The sequence below is a fragment of the Cariama cristata genome, unplaced genomic scaffold, assembly GCF_000690535.1.
Source record: "Cariama cristata isolate BGI_N322 unplaced genomic scaffold, ASM69053v1 scaffold42933, whole genome shotgun sequence".
NCBI lineage: Eukaryota > Metazoa > Chordata > Aves > Cariamiformes > Cariamidae > Cariama > Cariama cristata.
This window is the reverse complement of record NW_009610938.1, coordinates 8,999-23,481: the sequence shown is the minus strand read 5'-3', so window position 1 is coordinate 23,481 and position 14,483 is coordinate 8,999. Positions and strand designations below refer to the sequence as shown.

The 14,483-nt window shown below is 45.9% G+C and overlaps 1 protein-coding gene across 1 annotated transcript in view; it reads left to right on the top strand.

Annotated features, from left to right (window-relative positions):
* Positions 1 to 14,483, top strand: part of LOC104159992 (protein transport protein Sec31A-like) — a gene marked incomplete at its 5' end in the record, with an annotated part of 24,292 nt that overhangs the window by 8,404 nt on the left and 1,405 nt on the right. Inside the window, 6 exons of the mRNA XM_009698040.1 lie at positions 2,081 to 2,210; positions 2,984 to 3,340; positions 8,620 to 8,678; positions 10,826 to 11,098; positions 11,500 to 11,610; positions 14,136 to 14,207. Of these exons, the coding sequence (XP_009696342.1) occupies positions 2,081 to 2,210; positions 2,984 to 3,340; positions 8,620 to 8,678; positions 10,826 to 11,098; positions 11,500 to 11,610; positions 14,136 to 14,207 (1,002 nt within the window). The remainder of the gene's footprint in view (positions 1 to 2,080; positions 2,211 to 2,983; positions 3,341 to 8,619; positions 8,679 to 10,825; positions 11,099 to 11,499; positions 11,611 to 14,135; positions 14,208 to 14,483) is intronic.

Below are 14,483 nucleotides of genomic sequence, written 5' to 3'. Positions count from 1 at the left end.
TGCCTCAAGCTATTATTTAAGCAAGCCCTGCTCATGAATAAAAGCCTGAGTGTATCACAATCCCACAAGCACACTGCGAGCAAGTTACTTGCTGTGTTCTCGGCTTTCCAGGGAGCTTGCACTCAGCAGAAGGGGCTTGAAGGGGACAGGTGCCATGACAGAAAGGTACTCGGCAGTACGCTGATGAACCAGAACAGAAAGAAAATCACGTATTTGAGTCTTAGGACACTTGTTTTGTTTGACTTCCTTTTAAGAAAGTGTGTACTTAGGGCTTGTTCAAGCTTGAGGCAGCCTTTGTTTAATTGCTGTCCCAAATAAGAACATATGTTGTAAAACTTGGTTTCCTTTCAGCATAGGTTTTTGAACCCTCTTTTTCATCTGAAAAGAACAGGCATGAAAGAGGATGGAAAAGTCTTTTAGATGACTCCAGTGATGAGTTATGCGGACATTAACAATGGTTGTTGTACGGCTGACTGCACCGTTAGTCCAGCAATGCTCAGGGTTAGAGACTGGTAGACTGAAGCCAGCTGAACCAGCCAGGATTTCAGGGCTGCAGCTTTTCCTCTGCCTGTCTTCAGGTGGGGTATCAGGCTCCTGACCCCGGCTGTGCATCCCGCTGCTGGGCAGCATGCCCTCTCCTTGCTCAGGGGCATCGCAGGCATAGGAAGTTCTTGGTTTCTGTCCCGTCGGAAAGGTAGCAGTGGTCGTTTGGAACTGAAGGGCTTTGGAGTAGCAAAGAAGGAAGATAGAGGAAAAGAGCTGTGGGAGACTGGCTGGGAAGCAGTTAGCATTAAGATGTACGTTTGTGCATGTGCAAGAGCTGAATATCAGATTTTAACCTTTTTTTAATTCATCTTAAGCTTGATTTAAACAGACTACTTTTGCATGAGGCAGTACGTTTGAATTTAACATGGAACTTGGGACTTCCAGCTGTGGTTAGTGATGCTCGGTGTTGTGCCGTAGCCTGGGGGGAGCTTCCGCAATAGGAAAATGTCATGACAAAGAGGCAGACCTGGCTTACTGGCATGTGTAACGCTGCACTCGCTCCATAGCCTCTTGTAGCTGCATCTCTGCTGTGCCTCGTCTTCACTCTGCAATTCACTTTGGCTCCAGTGCACAGTGACTTCGTCTGTCTTGAATGCACTTTTCCTTCTTCCTCTGAGATTTTATGGCTGTGTTACAAGTGCCAGCATGTAAACTTTTTTGTGTTCACTTCTTTGCATCTCATTTTGTGAAATCCTTTAGACTTTTTTTTATTGTTTTGTTTTCCATGATTGGTATTTCTTTGTTCAATTCAGGTTAGAATTGCCCCTACTGTCACTACCTGGAGTAACAAAACTCCTACTGCCCTTCCCAGCCATCCTCCTGCAGGCTGTCCCTCTGACACACAGGTATAACCTTCATTATTCCTCTCTCAGCCCCTGCTCCACCCCAGTATGTCCCCTGGTGTAGTCTGTGTGCTTGACACAGTCTGGTATGGATAGATGGAAGGAGCAGCTTCCACCTGTGCTCTGGTTTTGCTCCTCCTGCATCTCATGTTACTTTTTTTTTTTTCCCACCAACACCCAGATGAGTGGCTGTGGAAAGCCTTGAGTGGGAGCTCAGTGTGACCTGAGCCCCCTGTTCCCAGCCCTTGCCCCACACTGAAATATTTGAAGTGTGATGATATTTTTCCTTTCCCTCTTTCCCATGGAACTTAGAAGCTTCAGAGTTAATGTTTAAGTTCTTTAGTTGAAAGCTGTGAATGACAGGGTGTTCTCAGACTGCCTGAATAACAGGCAGCACTGGCAAGGACCTCTTCCTTGTGCAGGAAGGTACGTGCTGCTCTGCTGCTGCTGAGGTCACTGCACATACAGGCTGTGCTTTCAGTGTTAAGGCTGGGTGCCCTAAGGCACTGGGATGGTTGGAGGCGTTTGCCCCTGTGCTAGTGGTTCTTCCAGGGAATGTGATTTCAGACCTTGAAATATGAACTGATGGTTTTGTTACAGTTCTGCTTCAGCACTGCATTCCTGATGCTGACTAAATCCTATCTGCCCCTACCCTTTTTCCTGCAATTTTTTTTTTTTTTTTTTTTTAACAGGGAGACAACCCACCTCCTCCAGGATTTATTGTGCCAGGTGCTGTTAACCCCAACATGCCACCACAGCAAGCCACATCTTCCAATTACAGCATGTTCTCACAAGCAGGGGCCCGGCCGACATACCTGCAGAGTGAGTAACAGTAGCTCCCCTTTCCCAGCCAGCCAGGTGATGAGGCCGCATTTATTTGGGGATAGCCAGTCCTTTCCTTCGCGTTGGAAGGGTTCAGACCAAACCAGTCCCACATTTCTTAGCGGAGGGGGGGGAAGCTCCTGAGATGACATCTGAGGATTTTCATTTCTTGGTGAGGTCCAGACATCAGGCACCCTCTGTCAGACACTGTCTCCTCTGCTGAGAAGGTGTCTGCCCAGAGCTTTTGGACTCGCTCCTCAGCTGGCCCTTCCCAAGGGTGTGCTGGGGTCAAACGCCCCCAGTGTGAGTCCTGGAGAAGAGCACAGGCCTGGCAAAGAGGGACCCAATTCATCTGTGTGCGGTTGGGCCATCGAGTTCTCCTTGGGAGTCTGTGAGGATGGGAAAGGGGATGAGGAGACAAGGGCAGTGGTAGAGGTGAGTGAGCAACCGGGCAGAGCACTGACACGTTCAAAGCAGGGGACTGAAAGTACAGGCACCAGGGAGGAAAAAATGGGCATGGTGGCTCTGGGCAGGAGAGTCTTGGGGGGCAGAATGGGAGTCCTTAGAGCCAAGGCAGTCCTTTCTCTGTCTCCCCACTCCCAGCGGCAGGCTGAGGTTTTGAGCAGTCCTGCAAATGCAGGTAGGGTGTGGGAGCCTTCAGGTAAGTGATTTGAGGGGGAAGGGGAGTCAGATGGCGAAGGAAGCAGAGGCAGATGAAACCTGCCCTTCTGTTATGAACTCACTGACTCAATGTCTTTTCTTCCTGTTTGTAGCATATCAGGCCACACAGCAGTACTCCTGTGGAACAGGGGGACCAGCTCTCTATCAGCCTCAGCAGCCTGTCGCTGTCCCTGCTTCAGCCTCTTACCCAAACCCTGTCCCTAACACCACCCCTCCCTATCTGCCCTCTGCGCCTGCCCACTCCGTGCCCTCCCCGCTGTACCCCGGGCAGCCTCAACCCTCCCCAACAAGCCTGAATCCCATCTCTTCCTTCCCTCTTCCTCCTTCTGGCGCATCTTTTCAGCATGGCAGGCCAGGACCTCCAGCAACTTCTGTGGCTTATGCATTACCCACTGGACCAACAGGTACTCTGCCTGCAACCAGTGACCTTCCTGCATCCCAGAGAACAGGTCTGCGCTTGGACCGGGGGGAGGCAGGCAGGGAGGGAGAGGGTTTTACTTTATTACTCAAACAATTAAATGTGCACCTTTTCCTTGTGAATGCTCTGTACAAAGTTTGCTTTTGCTTAGAGGTCAATTCAAAGCATTTCTAAAACACATCCTCTTCCCTGTGCACCTGGCAATGATAGGGCTATGTTTCTGCAGTGTGAGCAGTCGTCTTTCTCTTGCGAGTCACACCTTGCCACAAACACAGAGCTCTTGTTTTGTCCAAGACAGGCTGCTACAGCACTGTCTTGTTATGAAGCTGTTGTATACTCTGGATGGATGGTGGCACAGTTTTAGCCTTGTGAGGCTGGCATCAAAACCTAAGAGCAAAATACAAAAATGGGCAAGTTTTCCTAGTCACTGCAGAGAAGACGATCCCAGTTCTCCTCGCAGAACAGTTTTGCAAATGTAATTTGTCCCTGTGTCCCTGGTTTGTGAGCAGCATTTCAAGCCTGGGATTGGCAGCATATTTAATTCAAACAGCATTTGCTGTGGCATCAGCTAACTTCAATTATTTTTTTCCTAACCGCTTAGTGCGATGGCATTTATTGTAGCTGTGAATGCCTTAAAAGATAATCAGAAGTGATTTAGAAATGCTTTTACATGTCTCTTTCCTGAATGTTCATTAAAAGCATGTGTGTGTGGCTGACACATAAGAGCATGTTTGAGCATGCATGGTGAGAGAGCACGCACTGAGGTGGGGCTCGATGTCTCCTTGTGACTGCTTGGACATAACTGTTTGCTGTGGGACAGTGAGCTCACTTGTGGTAACAGACCTGTCTCTTTACTTAGCAGCCTGTGAAACAACAGCTTTGCATATGTCAGGCTGTGCAGGAAGTATGAGCGATCCTTTTCTAAACCTGGCCCTAAACTTACTTTACATCCAGGTGGTCCAGCTGAAGAACCAAGGACCAGATCTGGGAAGCAGGGAGCTGAAGGAATATTAGGCAGGACCTGAGGGATGTTCCAGGGGTGCTGACTCTGCTGACAGGCCCTAAGGACCCCACTGTGACTCCCTCTCTTATTTTAAAAGTCTGTTAGGGGTGATGCAATGCAGAAAAGGCATATTGCCTTCATCTTGGCAGCAGCAGTCCTATGAGCAGGTGCTCCTGGCATCCATGAGGCTGGGAGCCCACACCTCTCATGGCATTACCTTCACACACACACTCATATTTTGGGGAGAAATGGTCTTTTGCTCTGTCAAAAAACAGAGAGGACTTGTGTAGGGGAGCTGCCGGGGGGCTGCCAGGAGAGAAGAGGCCTTTTCCCTCCATCCTGCAGCCAGATTCAGCATCTTCTCTGTTCTTGGAGATGCCGTACTGTGACCTCTCCTGACCCCGTGTTATGGGGCATGTCAAACTTGTATCTCTAAGCCAGAGGAATTACTAAATTAGACAGAGGAGGAAGTGTTGAATAGGGTTCTAGGCCTGGGATGTGAAGCAGCACGTTATAATGCAGACAGCACTGCTTCCATGCTTCAAAATAAATGCAAGGAAGAGGAAAATTGTTCATTCTTACCCATTTTGCTGCTGTACTTGCGTCACTGACAGGCACTTCAGATCTGTCACTTGCTAAGTTTCTTGCGTTAACAGTAAAGTAACATAGTCTATGTGGTGCGCTCAGAGCGGGTAAAGCTTCGTACTCTGGACAGTTAGGGACGTTTATGACAATACAGGTCGATTTGTAAAATTACATAATCCACATAGTAGTATAACACATCTTGCCTATCTCATTTTAATATAAGAGGAATTGAAGCAGTCATTATCTGCATTTTGCCTTGCCAGATTTCCTTTCAAATTAAAAGCTGTCCATGCTAGGCTTTTTATAAAACTTTCTGAGAACTATCAGTGCTGCTTGTGTTTTTCCCAGCAGCTGTGGTGAGAAGGCAGCCAATACAAAGTGTCAAACCCTCAGGAACCCAAATTTGGGCATCACCTCTGATTCCTGGCAAACACCAACTTTGGGCTGAAACGCAGAGGTGGGCTTCAGGGCACAGTGAGGTGCCAAGGCCAGGTGGCTCACACCTGTGGGCTGCTGGCACGCAACTGCTGCTTGCAGCTTGAGAACTATGGAAAAAAAGATAAGAGGTATCTGAAAAGCACACTCTGTCTTCTTCCAATTTTTAGATGATGCCGTTCAAAAACCATACAAACAAGAAGGAAAAAAACCCCTTGCTTTGTAAATGCAAAAAGGACAGTGTACATGCTTAATATGCTTAACCACCAACATATTTTTCCAGAGTAGCTGCATTGCTTAGTGAAGGACGCCTTGGCATAAGATCCCATAGAACCACAGAAGTCTGCAGGCAGAAGTAGATCTCACCTGTAACTCTGAATCTTACTGTGCAGAGTGGATAGCGATGCCAATCTTGGCTTTGAAGTGGTGTGCTTTTCTGTGTGGTGATGATCTAATCTGGGAACATCACGTTTCACTTTGCAAATGTGATTCATTTAAAGGCGGGGGTAAGGGAGGAAGGAAAAAACATCTCGGATTTTAAGTCTTGAAAAGCACCTGACCTTTGAACTGGCTTGGATTTAAAGATGCACTTAAAGAAACAATTCTATAAATATCTTCTGGCTTTTGCGAATGCATATACCATCAGTATATTAAGCTGTGCTTGGAGCTCCACTAAGCGAGAAAAGCCCACATTTAATTTCATTTTCAACCTATCTCACTTTGTTTTGTGATAGATCTTTAAACCTGCTTTCAAGGGAGTTTTAATTTTCAGAGCCTTGAATCTTGTTTGAAATTGTGATGGAGCAATTCTGAGCTAAGGGAAGGGTTTGCACTGGAACTGTAAGTGCATCAGACCAACCCCAGGGACAGGAGTTTTCTCATCCCCGATGTTCCTCTTCTCTTTGAAATGGTGAAGGCTTTGTTGACTGTGTTTTACCATTTGGATTTGTTGCTCAGTCTGAGCAGGCAATGTGTCTTTTCACATGGGTGTAAAGCTGCTGTGTGAACATTTTTTATTTTCTTTTTCTGGGCTGGATGCAGTTGAGAGTGCACCTTGATTTGAGAAAATACTTGATGTCCACCTTGAAGTCAAGTACTTTTAAACATCTCCTGAAAAGCTTTCTGGAATGGTAAAATGATGGCGACAAGATTGTTGCTAAGTCTGTCAGCTGCACTGGCTGGTAGGAATAGAAAATGAGAACGCCAAAAGAGATAAGAAAGTGGGCCAGGACTCTGCAACATTTGTTAGAAATAATTAGAAACACTGATTTAGTGCATGGAAAGAGCAAACAGGCTTGTTTTCAGGGAAGGCAGACAAAAGCAATTCCACAGGGTGGTTTAGACAAACGACTTGCCTCTAAATTGTCATTGTAATTGTGTTAGGCGTTTTTTTCTCCTGACTTCTCGTGCTTATTGAAACTAAATTGCTAATAAAAACTTTCAGACCAATTGCTTTATTTTTTGAAGAAAAATTTTTTTTAGTTCTCTTTGCCTTTTGTCTGCAGAAAGCCTACCAACTCAAGACCAGGCCTCTGCCTTCACAGGTGAACTAGGTACCACCTAACCTCAAAAATAATTACAGCCGCTACATGAAATTAATTGAACAGACATCAATAACGCATATGTTCTTCAGAGAACATTAAGTGCAATGCTGTTTGCCAATTAGACTTTAATAAAATCAATTTTTAATTCCTTAATTAAAACCAATAACAACATATCTGGAGTTTTTAACCACAGAAACAAATGCTGATTTTCCTTTTTTAAAGCAACTTATTCCAGGAAATTAACAGCAATAACAGTCTGGGAGATTTTCTTAATGTGTTACCACTAGCAGCACTGCAGAAGTCCTGTATCAGAAATATTCTGGATTTTCTGGATAGGGAGCAACAGAGGAGCCCCTGAAGGACATGGCTGTCAGGAGATGGCACTGCCTTTGGTTAAAGAGAAAGCAGATGTGAAAGGGGTTTTAAATTGTTTGTCATTTACCACTTTAACATGCTCTGGAGGTAGAACTTGTTTAACAAAAGCTCAGGAGCAAATGAAATTTCAGATAAATTGAGCAAATTCTGCAGTGATGTTAAGCTCTGTCTAAGGTGAATTCATCATCTGCTAAGTGAAAAACACTGTGGTGAAAAAGTCCATTGAGCAGGGATTTGGTTTTGTTGGCTTTTTATGGCTTTGCACAATAAATCCTGATTACTCGGCGAGGCGGCGGTAATGCTGAGATACACTGCTATGGTCCTGATTACATGCTCTCCGTGATGAAGTGGGGAACTGTTTCTAATGCACTAATGTGAGCTTTTGGTGTACAAATCTTGCAGCTGCACGGAGCGTGCTTTCTTGGAAGAGCAGAAGGTTTGGTACAGAACAACACCCCGGACTGGGAATGAATCTGCTCAGACATCCTCTGTGCTTCTTCCAGTTTCAAACAAATTGCCCTTGGTGCAAAAAGCTAATATTTTGCCACCTTGCTCCAGCAGCTCTGCACTATTTTGGGGACACAAAACACCCATAAATGTGCTGTATCTGCCAGGGGAAAGCTGGTTTTATGGCTCTCTTGTCTCCAGGGTGGTTGGGTGAATCTGGCCTGAAATGATTAAGGCTCCTGTTGCCTCTTACGCCTCTTCTTTCTTTGTGTTGTGTTGCTGGGGAACATGTAAATCCATCACAGTACACAACCGCAGCAGCAGCTCTTGGGAAATGGATGCAGCTTAATGGTGTTCTTATTCACCCATGGTTTCTGACATCTCTGCTGCTGATTAATGTTTAGAATGATGTTATGGTGATCATGGGGGAAAAAAACAAGTTCAAAACCAGTTCTCATTTCTTCTCATATGATACAGATGAGAGAAACTTTCACCGGTAACTGAAGCTGTCTTCACCTATGCAGTCTGTGTAGCAGAGCTGTGTTTTGGGCATGATTGGCAGCTGCCTGCCTTTTCAAAGGGCTCAAAGTTGTTTTTTTCTTCTGCAAGAGAAGAAAAAGTTAATTCTAACATTAAAAAAAAAAAAAAAAATCAACTTCTGTCAAACTTGAGAACAGTTAGTCAAGATGCCAAACCTGCGCAGCGGGCACAGAGCCCCAGGCTGGGGTGTTCGGGAGGCTCTGGCTGGCGCCAGAGCTGTTCTGGCCCCCGATGAAGGGCAGAGGAGCAGGCAGGTGAGAGCAGGCTCTGCCAAGCCCCTGCCAGTAGAGCCGTGGTGGGGAGCTGGCCCAGCTGAGCTCAAGAAAACATCACTGCCCTCCTCCGAGGTACTTATGGTCTCTTGTTTTCTTTCTGTCTCAGGGCCTCAGAACGGCTGGAACGACCCTCCCGCCCTGAACAGAGCTGCCAAGAAGAAGAAGGTACTCTAGGAAGTCCTATCTTGGCACAATTGAGTGCCGACCACTTGAAAAGCAGTAACTTAAGCTGCTCCTGGGACACTTGTTGGCAGGAGAAGGAAAAAGAAGGGTTAGCAGCAAACAAAAGCTGTACCTTGTGAGCAGAAATGGCCTTTATGTCTCTCCAGTATGCGTTATCTCTCTCAAAATATTTAAACCTCTAAAGAGATGGTGGCTTTTTGCTAAAGTTGTGGTTGTTAACAACAACATTGATCCTGGTTTGAGGGAGGAAAATACCTCAGACTATTTTCACGTGCAGTAAAGCAGATGAGTTTTGCAGGAGGTGATATTTATGTGAAATGGTGAGGCCATGCAAATTGTTACAGATTACTGACTTTGCTCGAGCTGAAAGCAATTTATCCTAATTAAGGGTCTGACCCTGAGAGATCTGCTGAGAGTAAGACAATTTTCATGATGGAGACAATGTAGTTTTGTAAAATGGATTTAGATTGCAGCAGGACAGAATAACTGGGGACATTTGGCACAGAGCAGAATGAGGCTTTTCATCCCCTGGAGCTGCTGTAGTCTTGCGTATCTCCACAGCAGTCAGTGTCATCTGCCGCTCTCTGAGCCTGGTGCGTTTGGGAAGCAAGAGTCAGTCTGGAGTGTGTAAAGTGTGGGGAGAAAAAAATAAAACAGAATTTGGAGCAGGCAAGGTAAGGTCTGGGTGAAGGTGACAGCAGAAGTCTGCCGTACCTGCAGGTTTTAGTCTTTGCAGTTCAAGTTTAAGAAGCTTTTGGAGGATGGATAGGGGATGCCTTGCATACTCCTGACTGCCCCAGTGCTGGGATGTTTGTCACACAGCAGCCGGCATGCAGCCTTTTGGGCTTCAGGCTCTTAAGTAGAAGGAGGAAATTTGTCAGTGAGAATAACTGCTGGACCTGAGAGCTCGAGAAGCAGCTTTCTGCAACTGTTACTGCTGTCTGTGTCACAGCCGGAATTCCTGCCATAGCCAGGGCTTGAGGGTTGGCTCCCATCTAAATGAGGAGGAGTTGTTTGTTGCATTCCCTATTGGGAATTTAACAAACCTCTGTCAGAAATGTTTCTATGTTTGTTTCCCTTATGCCCACTGTATGAGGGGGTGGTTTAGGATATTATAAAATGACTCACCACTTGGACTATTCTAAAATAGAAGAATCGTCTGGCATTTCAAGCCGCAGCATAATTTGAAACTGTTTTCCACCTAACTAAGAACTTATCCACCACTCAGAAGTTTATTGGTGTGATTCATTGCTTTTATAACTGACTTTGTTGGTGCTGGATTGGGAATTATTTTTCTTGCTGTCCCAACCACTAGCTTAATTCTGGCATCATTTATTCAGGGTAGCATTCAGGGTTCTGTAATCTTTCCTTTTTTCCCTGTACATGCAAAAAAATATGTGCATTCCCATGGGAGCTGTTCTTTTTTTTGTTTGGATTCCTGTATGACACGTAGCAGAGGCCAGTAGCTCATTTTGTTGTTTCTTCCCTCTACCAAATGTTTCCAAAACGCCCCTGTGTAAAGACTGGCAGATGCTTAGGGATGAATCTGAAATGCACTCATAATCTGTCTTAGTGCAAACCTGTTTGCCAGAAGCTTGAAGGGCTTTCAGAAGCTTTATTGGTGCGTGCTGCTAGCTGTGGCCTATGTACTGCATGGACAAAAACATACCCTTGAAAGTGAGACACAAAAATGTAAATATAATGACCCAATAGTAAGAACAGATGTAGGTGTGGGTTAGTTTTCCTTAACATAACTTTTGTTAGTGCTGCTCTGCCAAACCTCTGTTTTGTGCCCTTAGCAGAGGGAGAGTGGCTCTGATTTGAGGTGGCTGGTCCTGCCCTGTGCAGGCAGGAGGACAGGCAGGGTGCACAGGACTGGAAATGCTGGAGGATATTACTGCCCCAGGGCACTTCTTACTGGGCAGCTGCAGCCAGAGGAATCGGTTTGTTTAGCCGGAGTGAAATCCTGTATTGCCTGCCCCTGTTATTTCTGTATCCTGGGGGCTCAGCGCTCTGCTTGGCAGGGCTCTTGGTTGCTGCGGTTGGGAAGTCTGTAGGAGCTGGGTGTTGTGCTCTGCCTGCAGCAGCTGCAGCAGCATAAATGCACTCTTTGGGTTTTTTTTCCCCAGGTCCCTGATAACTTCCTACCCCCGGTTCCTATCACCTCCCCCATCATGAACCCGCTGGCAGATCCACAGTCTCAGATGCAGCAGCCTCTGGCTCCAGCACCACCCACGGGTGCACCCAGCTTCCAGCCTCCGCATCTCCCCGCAGGGCAGCCAGTGTTGCAGGGTGGCTACCCGCCTGCTCCCCAGCCCATGGGGCCGTGCATCATACCACCCGCTGTTTCCAAACCCAGCACGGAGGGGGCCCCTGGGGCCCCAATCGGCAATGCCATCCAGGTAACGTAGCCCCAGCGTTGCACGGTTTTGGTTTCTGCATCAGCGGAGCCTTGCAGGCCGCGATCCTGTAGGCCAGCCGTTTCTTGTACCTCCAAAGTGTACTTTGGAGTTTTCAGTCACTAGCTTTGCACCATTTTGCTACTGTAATCTCTACCTAGACACTACTTTGCAGTTAATACTCTAGTCAGTGTGGACCAACAAGCTGCTTCCTCCTGCAACTTCACAGCTCTCCAGAGGGAGCGACAGCAGATGCTGATAAAGTCACCTCCAGTCACTCACAGGGAAGAAAAAGGAGTTGTGCCAAGCTGGCTAATAATGCCCCTTTGGTTTAGTTGAAGACAACGTGTGGTCACAGTGACCTGGAAAAGCCTCACCTGCTCTCTGTTTCTCAGCACGTGCAGGCACTGCCAACAGAGAAGATTACCAAGAAGCCTATCCCTGAGGAGCACCTTATTCTGAAGACTACGTTTGAAGCTCTTATCCAGAGGTGCCTGCTGTCTGCCTCCGATCCGGTAGGTTTTTGTGGTGTTCCCAGAGTACCCTTGTGTTTGGGCGAATGCACTGGTACCTACAGCACAGCTGGCCATCACAGCCTCTCCTGAGACAGCGTTTTCCTTCTAAAGGCTGCTTCCAGCAGCCACAAGCAATGCAGAGAAAAGCCATTCGCATGTAGGATGTGGCAATCTGCGGCAGTCCACTCTGCCACTCTCTTCTAAGGAGGAGGGTTGGCATTGGTTATAGTTGAGGTTTTGATGTTGATGGTTAAAAAAAAAAAAAAAAAAGTTAAAAATTCTAAAACCTTCAGAAACCAAGGCTCGCATATTTTGAGTACATGCCTCAGATTTTGATCTGTGATTTGTGATTTCTAGTAACAAACTCATTTCAAAAGGAAACAACGGCTACCAGAGAAGTGGAAGGTTATAACCTTTAACACAACTGCTGGAGCTGGATAGGAAAAACATTTCCTGTGGCTGTAAACAAGCCATCCATCTCAAAGCTTCTCATTTATTTCCAGCGGTCAGTAAATAACACACTACCCCAAAGCCCAGATGCTGACTGTTCAGCTCGTGCCTGCTGCATGCTGAAAGGTGGATGATGAAAGACAGGCTGGGGGGTGTGCGGAGGGCTTTGTGCGCTAAATGTGCTTGGTCAGCAGCACAGACTCACGCTCCTGTTGCAGTGACAGAGAGCTGACCTCTCTGAGGGCTCTGTGGCAGTGGCTGTGGGAGTACAGTGGGCATTCGGTGTCGCTTCTGGCTTATGGCCGCTGTACAATTTCAGCTGGCTCTGTAGTTTAGACTTGACATTTGCCTGTACGTACTGCTTCTTTCCCCTGTGGGTCTCAGCCCAGCAGTTTCAGGGTGGACTCGCACACGCGGTCCTTTACAGAAGCTTTTTGAGGCCATAGACCTTTCTTTGGACAGACTTCATAAGGTTCGGTAGCATTCAATTGCTCAAAAACCTTTCTTTAAAGGTTCTTTAAAAAGTGCAGGAATAGAAGTCGTATACTGCACAGACCATTTGACCTTTTCTTCTTCCGAGTGCCCCTTCTCCCAAAAACACAAAGGAGGCAAAAGCATTCAGTTCACATCTGCACCCAGGGATTGCTTTTCTGCTCTGCCAACACATTTTGCTTACTTCTTGTTAAGTCTCTCCGATTTTCTTAAGCAGAGCAAGCATTTCTGGCACACAGCGCTGAGAGACACTGCCCTGGCTGTATACATCAGTTGTTGTCAGAACAAACGCAGACACTACTCAGTTACTACATTCCAAAGGGGAAAATGGGAACAGGAAGAGGGAGTTAGCCAGTCCAAAAGAATTATCCACTTTCTTATCTGCTCCTCCTGGGGTACTTTTTCCTTTCTTGTCTCAGTTCCTTGACAACGTAACTACTGCTGAGGGGTTTTCCACATGTGGCCAGAGATCCACACGCTGTGTTCTCCTTTATGCCCTTTGCTATCCAAACAGCTTTCCCTAATTTCTAGCACAGCAGGCAACCACCAGTCTGTCTTTACCCCTGAGCTACAGCATTCCCATAGGCTTTGTTATGTTCTCTTTGGGCAATTATTTAGTCCAAGGAAACATTTCCAGTTGCCAGGGAAATGGCAGTATCCTAAGTGAAGATGGATTTTGGTGTGCATACTGACTTAGGAGGAAGTTCTGTTACTCTTGTGTTCTGATGCCATTTCTATTTCTGTTGACCACCACCTTTTTTGTGCTTCTGTAACTGTAACCTTGATGCTTTGTTACTGTTTTATTATTCTGGATTACAATCGTCAAGTTCTGTAGCTGTTCATTTAAAAAAAAAAAAAAGTGGATAAAAATACATTTCTTGACTGCTGTGGCACTCCAGGTGGAATATACTGGGGTTATTTTAAGGGCCTTTGGTAGCAAAATAATTCTGGACACATCAGTGGGTGGTTTACTCTATATAAAATCAGGGAAGCGCAAAGGATCTAGAAAGACAGTTTGGGTTAGGCTATTAGTTTTTCTGTTGACAGTAAAAACTAACAAAAAACCTCCTGGTTTTACTAATCACATAATGAAAAATACAATTAAGATTTGCCGTAAATGATGACAGAGCTGTACATACTTAAGACTTCAGTAACTGCGTGTGCCCTTAAGCTCTCATTGACGTTGCTGGATACTCTATTCCACTAATCACTTTATCCAGCTATCATTATGCTTTACCAGTGAACCATAATAAAAAAAAAAAAAAATTCATGCTGCCACTTTCCATATCGGCTATACCCATGGATTTTGCAAATGACCAGTGGCTTTTAGGATGCACCTCTACAGTTTACTCTTCTGTGTAGCTAACTGGAGTGGTTACACGTGGAGAACTACAGTCATATCATGTGGTCTTTCCTAGCAAAATCAGGGGAGAAAAGTACAGAGCAAAGAATTCAAATGATGTGTTCGAAAAATGTTATTGAGAGAGGAATTTCATGTGCTGCATGGACCTCTTTGCAATGATACCAGATCAGTATGGTGTTCTTAAAATCATTGTGTTTTAATGTATTTATTTCTCTTGCAGCAAACCAAGAGGAAACTAGATGATGCAAATAAACGCCTGGAGTTTCTATACGACAAACTTCGGGAACAGACAGTAAGTTCTGGTTTATGTTTTCCCCCTCCCTCAAATATTGCAGGTATGGCCAAGAACTTCATCGGTAGTGAGGACCCCTCTGTAATATGTTGCAGGTGCTTGTTCCTCCTTCAGAAGTGTACTTCAAATCCATTTATTGTATGTTTCCATGCATTCCCCAGAAACGGCTAGGTTAGAGTGCTTGGCCCCAAGTGCCTGTGCAGACTTTTACAGCATCTTGGGGTCACATTACGAGATTTATGGTGCTGTGCAGGGACTGTGTGGAGTAGAAGAGCG